Consider the following 21,664-nt stretch of genomic DNA (forward strand, 5'->3'; position numbering starts at 1 on the left):
ATGTACTTTGTCCTGTTATCTTCAGGTCGGCCAATTTGTGCGTACAAAGCTTGATTCCTTCCCCAGGCCCCCACTGGAATCAATCACTATGGTAGAGCCCTCTTGAGCTGCCTCCTGCTCAGAGAGGGACTCACATCGGAGACGAATTAAAGCACCGTGTCTTTTAACTTTGCGGTCTCCAACTGAAAGTCAAAATGCGAGCAAAATTGGCAGAGGACTGGTGGAGACTGGCTTTAGCTTGGCTGAATTCTTCTTCATCTTGTACTCGACTCAGTCTGATCCAGCTAAGAGAGTGACGCGATGGGTCATGGCAGCGTACACGTGGGCCTTTCCCCGTGTGTTTTGGTCGTGCCCTAAGCTCGGAACATGTGATGACACATCATCTCTCATCTTTTATGTCATTTCAAATGTGCTGAGCAGCAGTGAACAGCCTTGGCCTTTACTAGCCGTGCCTGCGGAGCCACTCCCCTGTTATTCTAACGAGGTCATCGTGATCGGTTTTGCAACACTTCCATCCAGGAGAAGAGTACTCGTATCTTGGAAATCACCCCCCTTCCGCCTGGCTGAAAGATGCCATCTCATTCTGCAATTAGAAAAAGAGTTTAAGAGTTGAAACTGTGCACTTGTCCTTTAACACTTGGCATTAAAATCATGTTGATGTCACCAAAGATAAACTCTCTGACCCTCCACAGGCCAGAAGAACGGCGTCGGACGGGCTCTCACAGGGTCCAACGATGACGACGACGGTTGCTACATCCAGGTGTCTAAAAAACCCGCCTCGGCTGTGGAGCTCCCCACGCTCTCTGCCTCGTCCGGCGCCGCCCAGGCCAAGACGGAGCGCCCGCGCAGCAACACCTCCGAGGCCAAGCTGCAGGCCAAGAGGCGAGTCATCCGCATGCTGATGGTGATCGTGGCGCTCTTCTTCATCTGCTGGATGCCGCTGTACTCGGCCAACACCTGGAAGGCCTTTGACCTGAGGTCGGCCTCCAGAGCCCTCACCGGAGCGCCCATCTCCTTCATCCACCTGCTGTCCTACACCTCGGCCTGCGTCAACCCCATCATTTACTGCTTCATGAACACGCGCTTCCGCAAGGCCCTGCTGTCCACCTTCGCCTGCTGCTGCCGCAACCGGCTCTGTCGCCACTGCCGCTGGGGAAAGAGGAGGGAGGCGGGAGAAGACGGCATCACCGCCACCTCGATGGCCACCTCCATGGCAACGTCCATGTCCAAGTTCAGCTACACCACCGTGAGCACCACCGGCACCTGCTGAGCCTCGGCAGGAGAGCCGGGCGTTCGCATCAGTGTCTGTCGGGAAGCGGTCGCCGTGTGCGCGCCGTCTGTTTTTTTGTTTTCTCTTCAATCTTCTGTTTTTCACTCTGCATCTTAATATGAGTCACGCGCTGAGTAACATCCCTGCCCTCGTTCATGAGGCCTTTTTTTTTTTTTTTTTTTAAAGGTCTCCTTCAAATTCTGTGTGCATGGTTGCAGGATGGTGACATTCTATCTTCTTCTTCTTCTCCTGTTTAAGTGGCAGCATCCGCTTTGTCGCATCCTGAAGAGAACATCAAGTGCCTGTGCTCTCTGTGTGGCTTCGTTCGTCATGGTAGTCAACGTCCACTGGCTCGGACAGACGATTTAGTGAAAAAAGAAAAAAAGAAAACTACGATAGAAGATATGAATCTTGTGTACCTGTGAACACTGTCTTCATGCTCTTACCGTACCAAAGGTTATTTTTTTTAAACTTTTTTTGACGGACACACTGTTGAACAACGAGGACTCTTTCACTCAGTAATGAATCAGTGTGGACGTCAGCTCCGTTTGTGTTTAATGTTCATCTGTATTCATTCAGGGCTTCTCTCTCTCTGAAATATTTGTGCGCCAAGAAATAATCCTGTTTAGTCCGAGCCTCTTGCTATGGGCTGACTTTTTTTGTTTCGCTCTCACTGAGCTATGTTTCATCATCCTCGTGTGTGTAAAGCCGATTTTTCACCAAAATCCATTCGCAAGGGTGTTTCGGGGATGTTTTGACCCTTCTCAGCACCACTTTCTGATTCAGCCTGATAAAGCAGGCGCATGTAAACATCTCAAAGATAAACATTTAGGAACTGTAGCTTCTCGGCGGGCATAAATAAGAGAACTTGGTTTGGAATGAGGCAATTTTCTTGCAGCGTAACAAACTGGGATCAAACAGGTTTGGTCATGGGACTTTAACTTCCTGCTGCCACTGCTGCAGATGTACGCTGAATACTGATGCAGACATCAGGGTGAGAATCAGCAGAGGAAGAGCAGATAGACAGTCCGTCCATCCATTAAAGGCTCATGGCACCTGCCCTGCTGCTCCAGTTCACCCCGGCTAAAAGAGGCAGAGAAGCTTTAGTCAAACTCACCTTTTTTTTTTTTTTTTTTCTTTTTGCTCAATTATCTCTGTGCCATTTTTATGTTCTCCCTCCGCCTTCCGCTTCAGTGCTGCCAATTACTCTGAGCATTACCTCAGTACAAAGGCCCCCCGTCTGCAGGCTAAGACTAACGAGGTGTTTCTCAGGGACCCTCCCCTGCTGTGCAGATCTCGTGTGAAACTGATGACAAAAGGCTCCCTTAATGGGCCAAATCTGAGCCCTTTGGTTCTTTATTGAGGTGAATTAAGCAAAAACAACATTTAAAAAAAAAAAAAAAAACACACACACACACACACACACACACACACACACAGAGGTATTGTGGATGAAAGCTTATTTGAATTAGGTGAGAAGATCGAAACCATTCTCATATTTGTATGTTAGATATGAAGCTCGAGCTGAGAGATGTTAGCGCAGCCTAAAAAAAGAATTTACCACCAGCACTTAGATTGTGGTGTCATATGCTTGACAGCCACACTGATGCTTTAAAGCTAAAGTTTTTGGATATTTGGGGTGCTATGCTTATTTTATTTCTGGCGGAGAAAGCCGGAGCCGATCCCAGCCGACACTGGGCGACGGTCCCCCGATAAGTCGGCAGTTCATCACAGGGCTGAAAGAAAAATCATTTAAAATCAAACTTTTAATCACAAGTTTAATCATTTAGCAACATTACAGCCAAGCTCCAGTTTGGACCGCTACATAAACGACTAACTGAGGTAACCAGCTGATGGCAGCGACAGTTAGCAGCAGTTAGCGGTTCAACAGTATGAACAGGCGGCCAGTTCTTACATATTGCACGTTTAAATGCCCACTGACTCATACATACACATCACAAACACAGCGTTGAGGCAGATTTGTTCAATTTCTTCAACAATAAATAGACTTTTGATGAGAGGACATAATGTTCATGAATAATATAGGAATTCCCATCAAAATCATGCATGACTTTATTAGGAAATGCAAAATATGGACATGATAATGTTGGTGGATAATGTAACACCCTATTCAGATCTAAAGTAGACTCCAGATTTTTGTCATTTTGCCTCTGCAGCACAAAAGTATCTGGATTTGTGTCGCAGCGTGATGTAATACTGTTGTCCTACATACGGTGCAGTCGACAGCTTAGCGCTGTCACTTCCCATCACTTTCAAGTTTGTTCGTCTTTTTTTTTTTTTTATGTCCTCCCATTGCTGAGCAGCCCCTGTCCACGCTGCCCCGCCACCCACCCACCCACCATCCTCCTTTTTATCATATTTCAGTGCAGAGGCGTGTGAATACATGAATGACAATAGCATGCGGGTGACAGCTAAGATCTGCAGGCACAGGCACTGTCCGAGAGCAGGTTTTCAGGCGGTGCCAGGGGTTGGAAGACGACTAGTACATAAAAATCCCCGACAGAGCCGCTCTTGTAAACACTTCGTTCCGGCGGCCTCCGCACTGTTTCTGCTTTGTTGATTAAGGCAGGAGACACTGAGTGATTTCCATAGTTTTGCCAGCACCCGAGAACAGGAGCTGAGATTTATTCCGGCCCCTGCACCGCTGGACCTCCATTAAATGTGCGTCGATCCAATTATGTTTGAAACATAATGGCACTGCGGCGTGTTAAATGACCAAAGCCGAGGACCGAAAAAAGGCGATTCGTCTTGCAAACAAAAGTTGGTATTGTTTCATCATCCATAAACGCGTAGGTGTAAAATCTCAGCGTCTGCAGTCGTGTGTTATTAAAGACAGACGAAACATCAAGGTAACACGGCTCACTTAAAGTTTTAGGGAAAGCCTCCTGGACAGGCTGCGATCTGCTATTGAGAATGTACTGTTTTGTTGAATTTGAAATGTTTCGCTGTTCAATTTCAGCAAGCCAGCAGGTTCAGGTATGAATATATGAAATGAACAAACCAACCAGTCTTAGAGCCGTAACTGTCTCATTTTCATACCGTCAGAGTCGAGCCAGTTTTCTCAGCACACTTAAAGTAACTAGAGCCCAATTACTCATTTCAGGTCATGCTTGGAGTTTGGCATTGTTAAGTATTGTAAAGCATTGTTAATACTATATATACCAGAGAGGCACACAGAGATGATCTTTAAAAATTTGCAATCATTGAACCAAACCTCTTAAAACATTGGACTCGTGTTTAACGGTCCGCAAGTTACACGGAGCAAGCGAGCAACAGCTAACATGCCTTCATCCAACACAGCCAAGCTTCCAAATGTTTTATACATCCTGTGTAAAAAGTGTAAAATCAATGCGAGTTAAAATATTCAAAATCCTTGTGCTGTCAGGCTTTCTGTATCCCCTACAGCTTACAGTAAAGCTACGCTAACTAAGCTGCTGGCTTTAGCTTCTGATTTATTGCACAGACACAAGAGTGGTATCAAGGTTTTCAATTTTTACTCTGGAAAAAAAATATATATGTATATTTTCGCCAGATATGGAGTTATTCCTTTAAGGCTAAGAGTGCCACAGAAATTGGTACTAAAACCTGGAAACAAGTTAGCATTTTTGCACCTCCATTTTACTCATGTCGAAGTCAGCAGGTTTACCGAATGGGTTTCTCCCCCCCGATGCAAAACTGTGCTCGTTATTGAAAAAAGTCTCCTGAAAGAGTTGGAGTTTCACAGGAAGTTTTAAAGACTCCTGAAACACAAGGTAAAATGCCCCCCCTCCCCCCAGGGGTGAGAAATCTAATTCTTAGCCTCTCCCCAGAATAATGCCTGATGCAAATTGAAACTGAAATGAGACGGAGGCATGGGACCGTACACACAGTCGGTTTCGCTCTTATCGCTACCTCCCCAAAACAAGAATCCCATTAGGTGCTTCAGACGGCACACAAGGAGGCAAAAAAACCAAAAAACAGCAAACCTCATTTGGCTCATTAGCGCCGAACGCAATGCATGAAACAAATTCCTGTCAACGCGGGACACTGAAGAAGTGACAGCAGAAGATATAAACTAAACCGCAGTGTCATCATTCATCAGTGTCACTTTTATGGCAGTGAAATAGAAGCCTATTCATTTTTGTGATGTGTTACTGGAGTCACTTGTCAACGCCATAAATCAGTCCATAGACCATATTCACATGGTGGCCATTTTCCTCTGACATCTCACTCGAGAGTGGGAAGCTCGTAATACTTCATTGCTTCCAGTTTACAAGTTATATAAATGTGTGGAATCAGACAAACTGATAGATTAGCGACTGAAGAGAGATGATGGATATTGAAAATTTGGGCCAAAACAACTGATTTGAAATGCTTGTTTGCATTCAACCACTTCCGAGTTAACATTATGGTTTGATTACACTTGTGTTTCACCTCCAGGTTTTATGAAATATGTCCAAGATGTGAGTCGGTGAGGAAGGTAGTACATGTCGTTTAGCATTTAAATGTCCGATTTCCCTCCCGATTTTCCCTATCTATTGTCTACTCTGAAATAATTACTCGAATAATTTAGAGTCCCTGAGCTCATTCGACTCTCAGCTTGCAACGCTATCTCAACCAAAGTGTCCCACCCTGAACGTAGCCTCAGAGGAAAATGGCCGCCGCCTTCATACTATTTGCTCCTGCTCAGTTGAAGGTGCACTATGTAAGAATGAGCCACCTGTTGGATTCAGACTTCAACAAATGGAGATCAGCATATCACCAAAGTGACCGCTAACTGCTGCTAATGGCAGCTGCTGGTAGTTAGTTAGCTCGGTTAGCTGTGAAGCTAGTGGTGCGTTTAGCTGACTCCTGTATGCCTGGACGGGGAGCACGGGGAGTGTTGGTGCTATCACTGCTGCACAGGAGCCTTGGACTGCTGGGGCTAACTGTTAGCATGCTAACTTGTTTATTTACATTCTGTTGATAATCTTAATTTTTTCAAGTCAGAATTTTTTTTCATGTTTTAAATTAGAATTTAATAATAAGAATTTAATAGTTTCTGCAAGCATCAATTAGCTCTGAAAGCTCGTTAAGCTGCTCGTTATGATTTTGCTCCTCTAATTTGATTTCACTGTTTTCACTTGAACTGAAGGATTACACTGTGCTCACCTTGGGTTTATATATTCCTCTGAAATGCAGCAAATAAAGCTGCTTTTCTCAGGACCTTAAAAGTTGACTACAGGGAGTTAAATATTAAGCCAACTGCAAAACCCTCATAAGTAAATCAGTAGAGGTTGTTTCTTTATTATTTCAAATGCCTACCTGGAGGGCGGCTGCCAGTAGGACTCGCTCCAGCTGGATTTTTTTCTTCTTCCATAGAATAATTAATAACTGCAAAAGAGAGATTTCTGTAGTTTGCCTGAGGCACAGAGTGAGTTTTTTTGTTTTGGCCTCCAGGTTCTGTACCTGAGTGTTACTGCAAAAGGCAGTCAGGGTTTTCAGAGAATCTGCTGTTCCTTTTCATGTCTTTGTTTTGTTCCTTTTTTTTTTTTTTTTTTTTTTTACAGAGTATGTCCTTGTCAAGAGGGAGAATGCCTCTTTCCCTGCTCTTTTCAAGACTACTCTTAACACCTTTTTTTTCAAGAGAGAGAATTTTTAAGTGTTCATATTTATGTCAAGCTTCAAGGAGGAAAAAAAGAAAAAAAAAAAGCTTGGTGAGTACACAGAGTGAGAAGATGCCGGGGTGAAGAGCGGCCGCGGCTCGAGGTGATGAAATCTTATATTTAGCTCTTATTAGCATCGGAAACATTTCCCTGATGGTGAAGCTGTCTGTGTTTGTGCGTCTACATGAGATAAATGTTTACCAAAGCAGCCTCCAGGTCTGCTGAGATACTTTTTTTTTTTTTTTTGCCACATCTGGTGCCTGCTTGTGCTACTTTGTAATACTATAAGACGTGTAATTGTCTGTTAGCTGAAACAAGATTTTGCTCTCGTGTCCGGGAGAGGTTTAAATGTGAGGTTATCGGTGTTTGTGGTGTTTTGCTTTTTCGCTGTATCGCCAGTACGATGTGACTGTGATGATTGTTTTTCATGCCGAAGTGTCCATTTATTTAACGGAGAATAAAACACCGGGAAGAAAGGCTGGGGACGTGTGTGACGGCGTGTGTGATTGCCTCAACGCGAGGCGCTTTTCTAGGTTTTGTATCTGCCCCCGGGTGAGCCGCTCGCAGCTGAAGTTCCAAACACTTCTCAAAGCATCTCGAAGCGGCTGGCGGTGAATAATATCGAGCAGTGAAACATGGAATACAAAAAAAAGAGATAGATGAATAATGAAAAGGCAACAAACAATGGCGAGCCAGCTTTCCCCGAGCGAGCGCTCTCTGGTATGATTCAAAGTCTTCGGGGAGGACCGAGAAGCCCTCAGGAAGTCCAATCTCACATTTCACGGGCCGGGATGAGGAAGAGGCTGGATGCTCCGGAGTCATCGCCATGGCAACGTGGCCGACCACAACTTTTAATCTGTCGCGTTGGGCCAGAAAAACATCAGAGAGGAATGTTCTTTCTCTCCAAGTTCCCCTTCAGAGACATCGATCATGGCCCCCGCGCGGAGGCAGAAACACGTTTGTTTTTCCTCCGCGGCGGTGCACAGTCAGCGCGCACAGAGAAACACGCCGTGATGTCATGAATATTGATGGCGGCTGTGCTGTTTACCATTGTAATGGGTATCAGTTAAATGCTGCTTTCTGCATCGAAGAACAGCGGTGAATTGCGCAAACTTCGCGTTTTCAAATGAGAGGCTCGAGTCTGTCGATTTTCAGAGAAAGTCAAATTAATTCTGGAGAGTTGTTCGTTTAAGCGATGCGTCATTATAGCAGATTCTCTCTCTGACTCTCACAGATGTCGATATTCTGTGAAAGCCAAAGAACAAGAAACCAGTTAAATCGGCAGTTAACTAGAACATAAAAGAGTCGAGTAAAAACATTGCAGACGTTTCAGTTGCATCAGTTTTCTATGTTAACAGGTCTTGGGGAGCACAACTGTACATGTAAATAGCTGGATGAATTCTGATTAATTTCTTCCAGTGATGTCACTTGGTGGATGATGCACTGTGGGTAATGTAGGCGCATTTAGCCGGTGTTCATTCCAAGCAGGGGACGTCCAGAATCAGTGTAAATACACGTGCGAGGCTGCTGGACGTGTTCCTCGACACTCCGCATGCCGCAGGTGCACCTCCTCTCTTCTGGGTGCCGTCAGACACGCTATCCGTCATGGCCGCCTTCCGCCACAGGGTTCGGTAATGGAAGTCAACAGTGGAGCATCTCGTAAATGGACGCAGCTTCCTTTGTCGCCCCCCCCCCCAGCAGACAACACAGACAGCTCGTTCATCTTCTTTCCAACCCTCCACCAGGTATTTCCTAATGGCCTTTTTTTCCTGCACCTCTGGCACATTTGGTCTTCCTCTCTTCGTCCCATGATGACTCGCAACAAAAAAAAAAACGACCTGCCCAGAAGGTTAGAGCTATGTCACGCCCTATTGCTTTTACCAGTGCGGACAGGGCTGGCTTCATGTTTAACCCAAGAGAAAAACAGCATTACACGGAGCGGCAGGATCCAAACAGCCCGGAGGAATGAAAGAAAACCTCATTGAAAAGGGATGAATTTCCATTTTACACCTTGTCATCGCGGCGCCACGCAAGCGATTCGGCGTTTAAGTAATGTTTTCCATTTCCAAACACCGCCGCATATATAGGTATTTTCAGCTCGACACTCGGAGCGATTTATACAGGGCCTGAGACAGAAACCCCCCACACACACACCCCAGGGCCAGGAATTATGATTATTGTTTATTTTCTGTTGCAGTTCACACACCTTCCAAACCAACACGGCGCCCTGATGACAGCCACTATCAAGCTCTCTGGCTAATTCGGATATAATAAGAGCTTTTCCAATTTTGCTCCAGAGTGATATGGATCTGGGGGGGTGCATGGTGAAAGGTCAGCTGTCAGAGAGGGGGAGGAAGAGGAGAGGGTCCTTTTCAGAAGCCTCCAACACACGTTATTAAAGGTGCATTATGTAGTTGTGGGAACGAGATTTTAAACGGAGGAGAAAGATCTTCATCGACTTAACAAACTAAATCAATGAGCTCTCTTTGTTGGCATGACTCAAACTGAATAAACAAACTGAGCTTTAAGAACAGCACAGTTTCATACTTTGGGCCCTGCCTCCTTTCTGGCTTCAAACAGTCTTCTTGGGAGCATATTTTCCTCTGAGAACAGCTTGTTTATTCACTTATGAAACAAATAATTATGTCTGAGTTTGTATTATTACCTCATTATTATTGTTAATGTTAGAATTAGAGTTTGAATTTGTTCTTTAAAACTGCCTAGTGCCCCTTTAATACCTAAATAACTACCAAAAGACCTGCCTGTAGGTTTTTACCATGTGATAAAGAGGTAACAACATGGCTGCTTCGTCGCAAACAATCTCACATTACTGGTGCATCAGTTCACTCTGGGGTGAAAATGCATCACCACTCTCTTTGTGCTGGTCACCATGTGTAACATAGCACAGTATGACATGCTTATGCTGAGAATTATACATCTGCAGTCGGAGTCTGTCACCAAACAAAACCCCCAACAAACTTTTCCTCGCTCAAGTTAAGTCGATCAACGTTCCCGTCTGACACTTGTCGGCGGGTGAGGCCGTCGCCGACATGGCTCGCAGCCTGATGAATGCTGTTTAAAGATGCCAAGCTGTCGTCCTCCAGGCGCCCCCGTTATTAAAGTACGGATGTGCCAACGGCTCCGACGGCCCATCGTGGGAGGGGAAAGCCTCGAGGTCGACACTCTCGACACCTCGAGCGCGACAGCCCGGACGGAGACGGACAGAGAGCTATCACTGCAATCACTGTGACGTTCTTCTGATTTTATAGCGGTTTCTCAGACAGCATGCCACTTAGTTGCTTAGGAACTAAAGGGAACGGCCTCCACGGTGCAAAACCTGACATATCCCTTGAAAACATGTGCTGTCTGGCCTGATTCACAGAGAGAGAAAATCTGAAGCATATGGCTCGGAGTGCATGGGAAATAACCCTGCATGGCATGTATGGTGATGCATACTTACATGTGTACGTCTAGATATCACTCTAAATTCCCTTGTCTCTGCTCTGGGACAGGAGATGGACCTCAAATCTGACAACTTGTGGGAATCTCCTCCCTCAGCAATTTTCGGCTTTTTGATGGGATTGGCACGGAGTTGAATTTCACCGCAGAAATTAATAACTTTGGCCCGTTACGGAAGCAAATAGTAATGGATTTGGACTACGCTGCCTTCACTTGGCATAGTCAGCCCGAGTTGTCTGCCCGGGCCATCTCCAAGCCAGGAGCCGACAGCTTACTTGGCGAGCGCTGTGGATGAATTCCTTGCAGCAGAGGGAAGTGGAAGAGAAGTGTCAGTAAAACAGGTTTCACTCTCATCACTGGCACAGATCTCTCTCCTCCCTGCATTTGATGCCGACTCGAGGCCAGCAAAAGACGACTCAACCTCGCTGTTTCTTTCCGAGAATCGCTCTTAAACCACAATCGTCTTTAGACTTTTGCCCTAACAGATGGAGGATGTCCTCTAGGGAAAAATGTATTTCCGCGATCGATGCCTCAATCGCTCGAAGGCAGTGAAAAGGCATGGCAGCCCGATAATATTCAAAAATAACTTCCTCACATGAACATCCGTCCGTGTTCTGTATCGAGCGTCAAAAGGACTTTGAAGTTTGACTCAGAGGCAGAATGGATTGGAGTGCGGCACTGTGGGGCAGAACAAGGAGGGAATGTGAAAAAGCTCTGAGCGCGTCTGATATCTCCGCTGTCACCCTGTCAGAGCCGTGAAAAAAAAAATCCTCATTCTGCTGTCTAATTAAAAAAAATCGTCAATGATAACCAAGCTGAACGTCTCTCGACCGATTTGGCACGTTTATGGTCTCCGTGAGCGATGATGCAAAAGTGTCATTTCTCACGTCTCGCGCATCAATCATAAGTAAAGATGAAGAAGCGCGCGAGAGACTCTGATCAAGCGACGACAAGATGACTTGGTGGCTGGGTTGCATTGTGGGTAATGTAGGCGCCAGGTTTCGAAAAAGGAGGAGTTCATTAAAAACTCAGTCGGCATACAGACGAGGAGCGAAACAAGAGCAACCCTCAAGGAGAAATTCACGAGTGCTGACAGATAAATCAATACTCACGACGGGGCCATTACAGCTCGCTGCGTCTTGGAGTAACTGCGGCACGTTCAGGGACTATTTTCTCAATAACCGATAATGAGTGCCATCATCATTACAGCACCAGTAATCATCACAGTGTCAACCGTGAGCACATCAGGGGCCTCGTATGGAAAATGATCTCCTGTTTAATTTGTTTGTGCGGTGTTTTGGAGCGAGCGGAGGTGCAGGCGGCGTCGTGTACGCGCCTCGCAACATAAAACGAAAGCTTTTTCAGACTTCCTCGCGAAACAAAATTAAATTTCATCTCCACCCTGACATCGGGATGATTTTCTAATTAGGAATACCCGGCTGGATAAAATAATTACTGAATTCAGCTGCACACCCGACTCTGTTACAAGCCTTGCTCGGAGAGACCGAGCTCACATCAGACGACACCAGTTTCTTCACGGTTCACACCGGGAACACCTCCGGTCCATGTGCACGACAGTAATTGGTTGGTAATTAGATTAAGTTTTATTATCGGAGTGAAAGAAAGGTCATAATTAGTGTCGGGATCGCGGCGTCAGGTTCAGACTCTCAATTCATCTGGCAAACGCTGCCGACTGAGTCTTGTTTGTTTTAATGACGTTACATATTGACCCACGTGTGGAGCAGCTGCAACTATATGTGATTATTCAGAAGGGCCGCTGCCCATTAGCAGAGAAAAATCTCTCAATGTCCCAGAGGGCAATTTGGCTCGCTAGTCGATAGTCAAAACAACAAAATGAATAAAAAACGGTGGTCTGTACAATACAAACATGCCAGCACGCATAAACACGAGAGCACAGGTTGATGGAAATGTCAGCGAAACCATCAGAGGTCAGTAAACATGAGAGGAGAAAAGAAAAGGGGGCACCGCGTCTTTGTACATTGAAAGAAAATACTGAAAATGAAATCCCGGACAAACAGCGGGGATTATGAGCGCATTCGCAGCTCATTCACGCTCGCCGTCTGGCTGCTGATTTGTTAACACAGTCAGCCCAGACGGCCGCATGAGAGCACGCTCTCTCTCTGAGAAACACTGCGGCCCGTCCCCGGTCGGGGAAGAAAAAAAAAACCAACCACAAAAAGGTCGACTGTGAAAGCAGCTTATTACAACCCGGTTGCATTTCCTGCGAGGCGGCGAGAGGAGAAAGTGGGCGGCGGCTGAATTTACAGCGGAACATCTGCACACTTCTCACGGTTACTTTCCTGTCTGAGCCCTCGTAAATAATTCAAATGATAGATATTTGGTGTTATTCCGTGAGCCCTCGTGTCTTCACCGTGAACTATGAAGCCAGGCCGCAGGTTAACACCAACAAGGCTCTGCACCTGTAGCTACAACACAGGCTGACATTCAGAGACGGTGTGGAGGCTCAGGGAGAGGCCAGTGGAGGAGGGAGCGAAGGCACAGCGTTGTCGATGGTGCACTTAACGTTCTGTGCCTGCGTCACGGCCGGCGTCTCTGCTGGTGGGAGAGATGGAAACACATGCGACTCACTGCCCACATTCTCCCTCCGCTCTCTGGTTTCCTCCCGGCTCCAAAGCCTCTGCGCCTCGGAGTCCAAACGGAGGAGGAGAGGAGAGACATCACCCGTCATCCTTTTTGACACCTCGTTATGAAAGCGGTGATCTCCCGGGCCGCGCCACATGGCGCGGTGGCATGAGGCCGCCCGCTGGCTTCTGTAACATGTAGGAGTGTGTGTGTGTGTGTGTGTGTGTGGAGACTTGGAAAAGGTGGACATACTGTTAAACCTTAAATCAGACTGGCTGTGTACCTACAAACACACAGATAGCAGCACTTCATCACAGAGGCTGAAAATATCACACGTGCCTCGCAGCTTCCAAAGCATTTCCCGGATCGAGTGTAACGCAGCCCCTCAGGTGGAGATTTCCCCCCCTTGCTCTCCGAGATGAACGTGCCCTTCAGTGAGACATGAAAGCAGCAGGATTAGGAGTTGATTAAGCTCGATGTAAACAGAGGAGGAAGCCTCGCCACGAGCGCCTCACAGTGCTCTGATGCCACGAACAGAGACGAAAACTCATGAGAGTTTGGGGAAGAGGCGGCACACTCCTGCTCTTGAAAAAAATCCCCATTGATTTCGTTAGCAATCAAACGCACCCCCTAATCAGTTGAGTTTTCCAGGGTGAACCGATCGAACGCGTACATACAGTCCATTTAAAATGCTCCGGGGGCATCGACCCGTAGACGAGGCTGTGAAAATGACAATGCGCCTGTCGGTTCTGTTCTGTGTGTGACGAGGAAAAAAGTAGCGAGTGTCTTTCTTGCCATCAGATCCTGACTGATCCTCGCTCCACGTCGAGGATGATCAATCATCATAAATAATTAATGAACTGGGTTTTTTTGCCATGAATTTATTTCTGCACTGCGACTGTGCCACTCCGGAGTCGATCAAACGCACCCTGCTGAGCCACAAATACTCGGGTGTTAATGCTTTGAAATGCACCTTTAACTTGTATCAAAATAGCGGATTTCTCCTGCAGGACAAATCAATGCAGAAATGTTACATGCTGTTAAGTTTCCAAAGTTTCTTCAGAGCATGAACCAGGACATTCCGCAGCTCCAGTTAGCGCTCTGGATTTGATAACAGGCGCTGAGCAAAGCAGATCTTTTGGAAATGTCACAGGCATCACTTCACTGGTCTGAGATATCGCACTCCCTCTTCCCAGCATTGCTAAATGTCTGCTGCGTTTTGGGTCGAGCAGACTGATAAATCAATAAGAACATTAATCTCACTTAGAAAACTCTCAGTACAAAATGACAAAACGACTGAAATAAACTGAATGTATCAGCAAATAAAGCAGCTGTTGATGCTGATGTTCGATCTCTGGACACTGCCAGCCACAGATACCAGACACATCAGATGGACGTGATGTTTTACGGAATCTGCATGGAATCCAAATGTTGAGGTGCACCGACTATATAGGCTGACTTGAAGTCTATTGAGACTCATTTTTAAATTTCCTTTGTTAAGTGGCGACCTCCAGTGGCTGAGGTCTGATTATTTCGGCAGTGAAGGAGGATGGCAGGAGCACGGCTGAATCCAAACTGCCACAGAAATATATATGTATCATGATGCTTGAATATTGTTTTTGGTTAGCACAATTTAAGTAACACTATAATAAAGTGGTTTTTATACACATTCATAGTAAGTTTGACAACTTTGTGCTGTTGCCACTAAATCATATTCTCGGGACCTTTAAAATGACAAGAGCTTGTGGCAGTGTATGGACTTGTCAGCTACGTCTCCGGCTGATGGCTTTGCCTGGTGAAATCACTCATTGAACCCGATTACGTCTCTCCTAGTTAACACCTACTGCAGTCAGGAGGACGCGGACGAGACGCCCTCACGAGCAGCTCAGCACTTCCACCCACCCTCGCTGCTTAAGTGAAATGTCACAGTCGTGGCAGCGCGTCTCACCGCGTGAGATTTTTTTTTGTTTTCGCCACTTTCCTGAGAGTGGCACATGAAATATGAAACATAATTTCAGTCCCCGGGGGAGAAACATCATCCTGTGACTGATCCAGCGGAGAGGTTTTGACTTGAGCTGCCTGCCGGGATGCTGTCAATCATCTTGACAGGCGCGGGGCCCGAGGGACCGACAGCGGGAAGGGAGTCACATGAGGAAGGTGGAGTGTGTGCCGGGTGTAAGGCACCTGAAACTTCAAGATGAAGGAGAGGCTGAAGGTACAGTACCGTCTCCAGCTTCTGATGTTTATACACCACCAACTTTTCTTTCTTTCTTTCTTACTTCATCTCATTTGTCTTGTACTTTGTCATGTGTGTTGGTCGCTTGTGTTGCATTATTAGATAAATAAAAATGAATGAATGAATAAAACTCAATTTATTTCCAATAAACAACTTAATGACTGATATATAACTAGCAGAACTCTTACGTCACTGTGCAAATTTCTGCTTTTCCCCTCTAGGAGTGTCACGCCAAAGGTGAGCCAGCAAACATTTGGCTCAAATATCACTCAACACGTTTTACAGCACGCACATGTCTTGGATCAATATGTGTGGTGTGCTGTGAACACTCGTTGAACATGTTGTCTTTGCAGAGTTCTTCCTCAAACAAACGCGGCTGGTTAAACTGGGTCTCTCAGTCACGGGCGGCCGGCGGCTTCCTGCTGCAGTCGAGTCCTGCCGCGGCTGCTGCTGCTCTGCTGCTCGCCCCCTGCTCCAAAATGGCGACGCTTAACGCCGAGTTTGACCCTTGGACTTGCACTTTTTAAAAAAAAAAAATTCTGGTGACGTGAAGGTCAGAGTTGAATGAACCGAGGCTTCGTAATTAGCCCCCACAGCTGCGGAGATGCAGTGAATCTGCACCAACATTATGTCCAGAAGCACAATGCAGAAAGACAGACTGATGCTGCTGGGAAATGAGTTTTTCAGTGATTGACTCTAAGATAGAATATGACAAATAAGGGGCAGAACAGGGTAATAAGTGTGACGGATGAGAAATATTTTGAAACATGAAATTTGCTTGACGACTAAAGAGAAATATATGTACGCCAGGCTTTATCAGTCCTCTATGTCGTCATGTACATCATGTCCTGGTGGACATACTGTGTGTGCATCACTCGCCGTTCACAGGATCAAAACTCCAGATGGATCCAGACGGAAGCACCATATGCACAGGAACTACTTTATACATTACGTCTCCTCAGTCAGACTCACACCAGACATTCCAATTTCAGCACCGTGGAAGTAAAACAACCCGGGGAAAGAAAAAAAAAGACGACTCATTCCTTTAAAGTTCAAAGCAATGTAGTCATTTGCTGAAATTTCAAAAAGATGGTGGCTCTGTTTGAACCGTTTATGGTTTTGTCAGGGAAAAGAAGAGAAGACAGAGCGACTGAAAGGCGTCGTAAATGTAGGTGATTATAGGCAGCAGCAAAACACGGCTGTATACTCTTGATTTTCTCTTTCACCTTGCGAAAGTTTGCACTCTGCATATGTGGACTTCCTTTTTTTAAAAAAAAAAAAAATTCATCGGATGAAATCTTAACACTTAACTCCAACCACCTGCCTGTAAAGCACAGAGGAAATTCATGGCAGATACATGCCAATACGACACAAGAGGGTTAATAACGTTAAAATCTGTTGCCATCTGTTCTGTGTGTGGCTGTAGCTGTGGGCACACTGCATCACTTCTGGCTGTTCCATAAGTCTGGGTGTATATTAATTTAGTTCTACTCTAAGGCTCCACCTTGTGTGTGTGCAGAGGACCCAGAGATTATATTATATTGATTAATTTTTTTGCCACTTGCAGTGAATGTAAAACGCTGTGGTAGCAACTTGTGAATCTCAAGGTTTCCTCGCCTTAAATCATCAAAATCAAATAGACATAGATAGACAAGATATCACTTTATGAGTCGATTTTACTCTAAATGTGAGCATAATTTACTAAATGAATGTCACACTGTGTGGAGGAAGACTTATGAATACCAATAAACTAATGATAAACTCACTTGATTTACTAACAAATCAAATGAGAAGTATTGTTATTTTCTCGTTAGCTTACATACAATCTGCACCATTTCCCTGTCTCTGTTTTTAATTCCATATTGTGAGATTTTAAGATGATTCAGTTGCCTAACCACACGGCACGCTGGCATTCATGTTTACTTACGTGAGTAAAGTCACCCCTCTTTTGGCTCTGTTTTTGGTCTCCATCAATGCCCTGCAATTAAACGAAAATCCCTGTTTATCTTATATGCTTCACTATGTTCAGCAGGTTGCTGCTAATTCTCTTTAAATGGAGGCATTAGTTACAGTTTCTGCCTCGTGTGTGCAGAATGCGTGGTTGTGTGTGGGTTGGTGTTCCTTTTTATCTCTTATTTCTATTTTTTGCTGCACCCTCAACAAAGTTAATTTTCCCTTTCGGCAAAGTAATTGCAATAAAGCCCATTACAGACAGTGAGGGAGGAAGAAGTATTTCTTTAATGCTTACACCACTGCGCTGCACACACCTGTTCACCAAACGGCTGCCTGTTTATCATAGTGCTAATTCTCTTCAAACAGCAGCACCATCATGGTAATAGCAGCTTTGTCAAGGGCCATTTCACCTGGGATTGTATCTCTGTTGGATGAATAATGTGTCCTTGAGGATGTGGGACTCGTCCAACGGGATGAATCAAGCTGATGTTCTCACTGTCGGCTCTCTTGCTTCCTTGGCTCCGATTCAAAGTGTTTTACTTCCATGTTCCAGTGTTCCAGTGAAATGTCTTTTTTGTGGAAATCGTTGCTGCTACAACCCTGACACAACAAACGCTCAGTCCTTCAAAAAAGTAACTGGCTTTTTTCTTCCGAGACTGCTTTTTTTTTTTTTTACCAAATATATTCACAGTTCGTGGCTCAAAAGAAAAGCCCGTTTATGGAAATGAGGCAGTGCAGAGTTCTTTCCTCCACCACTCACTCACCTGACCGTGAAATATTCTGGTCTCAGAGTCCGCAGTAAAATAATTATACTCCACTCGGAGGGGAAAAAATCTTTCTCCCAGAGTTTCCTAAGCCTTTTTGACTCTATCAACTTTGCCTGTTTAACGGTCTGACAGGCTGTTTTCATTATTCACTTCATTAGTCGCTAACCAAAGATTGTTGCCTGATGATCATCTAGCCCATGCAAAAGACTGATTACAGTTTATTCACCCTGTACGTGCTTCTGAAAGGGTTTTTATTGTCTGTGTTTCACAAGCTTCTCTCTCATTGTCTGTATCCTTGAAATAAAGGTGCCTATACTCAAATGATTTTCATTCAGTTATTCACAGAGGGCTTCAGAAAAAAACATGATCTCCCACCGCGGGACTGCTGAGTGATGATTTAATCTCATTCCTTTTTGTGTCTTTTAGACACAGATTTATTTATGAGAGCTTCTTTGGAAAGAGTCGCTCGTCAGATGATAGTCGAGGCTGCAGCTTTCCGAGCGTGCACGCCTGCAGCGCTGCCAATAGCTCCCTACTGATCACTGTGCTGGAAATGAGATGATCCCGGGGAAAATAAATGAATGTAGGTTAAGTAAGTGTGCTGCATGTGATGATACGAAGGGGTTATGTTTGACAGAATGCTAAACAGGCCTTTCACCTGCGGTTACCTGCCTTTCTTTCACCTTCTTAAGCTGCAAGAGTGCTCGAAGCCAACCAGACTGTGAAGAGAAATCCTCGAGAGCTTTTGGAACAGCTTCGCCACTCTGGCTTCGTCCCGTCAATTCACTGGAAGTTCCACTTTGGATGTTGTAAAGCACGCGTTAGCCTCCACGGGTTTATTTCTCTTGAAGATTTTTTTTTTCTGGGTCCTTTAAGTATTCAGAGAAGTGTTGGGGAATAGAGTTTTTCACGCAGAAATGAAGAACTGAGCTACGCACACTGTACAGCAAGTTGTTTGAGCTTCACATCAGCAGTGTGTTCCCTTTTTCTGTCGAAAACGTAAATGGTAAAATGTTATCCAGTCAAAGCTGATGGACACTGTTGAGCTTCATCATCATCGTCACGACCTTTTTGCTGCTGATTAAAATCCCCATTAAAATGCAAATTTAACAACAGGTTTGAATCCCCAAGATGTTCCTCCAGAGAGTATTTAGGAGCGTATTTCATGTCATTTGGAGTTGATTGGTGCCTATTTGTAGTGACACTTCTTTGGACATTGACAGAGGGTGATGTCATGGTTCTGTATCTTGTGTTTTGATGTGTGTGTTTCCTCTTTCAGTTCCTCCTGTGTGTGTGTTTCCTCCCCTCGTTACCTCACCTGTTCCTGATCCCCTCGTTAGTGTGTCAGTGTATTTCGTGTTTGTTCTCCCTCCTGTTCTGTTCGTTCCGTCCTTCCGTCAGCCTCTGTTCGTCCCTTTGGGATGTTCTGTAGCGTTTCCTCCAGCGACTCTGTTTTTGTTTTCTGGTTTTGATGTTTTTCTTAATTCAGCTTTATAAGAATAAAGCTCGCTCTTGTTTTTCCCCAATCCTGCCTTCCGTGTGTGTCTTTTTTTTTTGTTTGTTTTTGCATGATATTGTCATTGAGGACAAAACACAACCGCCTTGAGATAGTAATTTCTATACTGATACTGATGCTACATACTGTTAGCACCACACCACTACAGGTTGAACCATGAACACAGAGTACCAGGACAATCTCACAGTCTCGCCACTATCACGTGTTCACCAGCTTAAAGGGACAAGAAACGCTCCAGCCAGCCAGCTAACTCTAACACAGTCGAAAAGGAACAACCACAGCCTCGTGTCAAAAGAAGACACATCGCCTTACTGCAACCGTCCAGTCCAGGAGGCTTGAGACTTCCGGGGAAGGGCATATCAGAGTGATGGACCACAGTATTAACCTGGCAGCTCAACAGCGTGCTCATTGTCAGCAGATGAAAGCCAGCGAGGTCCCTATGAAGCCCGTCACAGTGAGGCTGGAGAAAGAGCTGAGGGAAAAGGCAGAGCGTCAGAGCAAAGTGGCCGCATTCAAGGCTGAGAAATTATTCAGGGAAGAGGTTGATCTAAAGGCCGAGAAGGCAAGAAAAGAAACTATCAGACTAATGAGATACAGTATGAGCATGATGCCCCAACAACTCGGCCACAGCCAGCAGATGAAAAGCCAGCGAGGTCCCCATTAGGCCCCACGCAAACAGCACAATCGGGCCGTTGTGTATGTTGTGTATTTTTTCTGAACAGCATGTTGAGTCTTTCGCTACCTAATCCTGCACCAAACATGCTGACAATGAAATGAAATGTCACACTGGAAAATCATTGTCAGAGCAAAGTGAGGTACACTGACCTTTGCGGTGCATCCCTCGCCGAGTGTCTTGATTGCGATGGTGCCTGTGCTCCTCGGCGCTGACATTTGCTTTCCACAAGTTGATGGTAATATCAGCTTTAATTAAACAAAACGCCAGAGGGCTTGATTATTTATCCAACGCCGTGTGTTTCTGTCACCTGATTAACAGCCGCAGATGTGTGCCGGTGTCCTCCACCGCTGCCTCTGCTGCCAGAGGAGGTGAAAAATATTTGTCCACTTGTCTCTAAGGCAGCCCATGTTGACCTTAGAGACATTTCCAGAGGAGATAAATAGAAGATGGTGACGGGAAAGAGGGGGCAATTATACAACGTGGTAAGTGCACATTGAAGCGAAAGTCTCCTGTGGCGTTTAAGTGCCATCAGTCTCTTGTAGTTCAGCCGGTGATTGTGACTTTCTGCTGATTCTTGGACACAGAAAACAAAAGGGAACGACTCCATGCCTGCCCCGTGTTACTCATCTCACATGGTGTCAGTCTACTGCGCGGACATTCAGATGGACCAGTTCGCCTCAGCAGCCTGCGCCAACAGTCCAGAAGAGAATATTAACAGCTTGCCAGATTTCATTAAAGTCAGCTCGTGTTGTGTGAATTCATCCATGTCTCCTTCTCCTTTAGCTGCTATGAAGTGAACATCCAGGAAACAATCAATCTCACAGTCAACTTGTATCCAGATTTATTTATTTATTTATTTATTTATTTATTTGTGGTGTGCAATATTTAAAGGTGCAATATGTAAGAACTGGCCGCCTCTCAAACCCCAAACAAATAAGGGGCAGTATATCCCCTGAGGAAACACTAACCGCTGTGAAGTGCAGCAGCCGTTAACTAGTTAGCTCGGTTAGCCAAGCAGCTAGCAGTCCGGACTGGGAGATGGGAGAGGTATTACCGAGAAGGGTGGGGATGCCTGTGATCCAACACTGAAAAAAAACACCATCACCTTCAGTGTGTGCTCCAACAACATGACCTCGACCTTCTGCACGACTAACAACAGTGTCTGCATTACAATAAGAAAGAACAGGGACAGCCCGGGGCGACTGCATCACACGTGCCTCATGGGTGCAAACACAGTGTCAACATGTGCTCACTCTGACTGTATTTTCAGTGTAGCATATCAGATTGAAATTATGTTTTTGTTTTTGTTTTTTATTTTGAAAAAGAAAACTGCAAATTGTGTATTTCTGCGCTGCTGGTGTACACGAGAACATTCCTCTCTTATTCCAGCCTGGACCGCTACATGCACGGCTAATTGAGCTAACCAGCTAACAACAGCTACAGCAATGATTGCTCTGGCAACACGCAACTGGTACACTTCTTACATACTGCACTTTTAAGTATCCTGTGGGCAGTTTCACCAGCAACTCCTCAGGATT

General features: G+C 45.4%; 1 protein-coding gene across 3 annotated transcripts in view; it reads left to right on the top strand.

Annotated features, from left to right (window-relative positions):
- Positions 1 to 7,392, top strand: part of cckbra (cholecystokinin B receptor a) — a 53,729-nt gene extending 46,337 nt beyond the window's left edge. For 2 of the 3 annotated variants that reach the window (XM_037090863.1, XM_037090865.1), the window contains exon 6: positions 693 to 1,270. In XM_037090863.1, coding sequence (XP_036946758.1) covers positions 693 to 1,270 — 578 coding nt within the window. Of the gene's footprint in view, positions 1 to 692 lie in introns of all 3 variants that reach the window. The other variant, XM_037090866.1, reaches the window with a different exon arrangement.
- Positions 7,393 to 21,664: the final 14,272 nt, after the last annotated feature.

Source organism: Acanthopagrus latus, chromosome 24 (genome assembly GCF_904848185.1).
Source record: "Acanthopagrus latus isolate v.2019 chromosome 24, fAcaLat1.1, whole genome shotgun sequence".
NCBI classification, from domain to species: Eukaryota; Metazoa; Chordata; class Actinopteri; order Spariformes; family Sparidae; genus Acanthopagrus; species Acanthopagrus latus.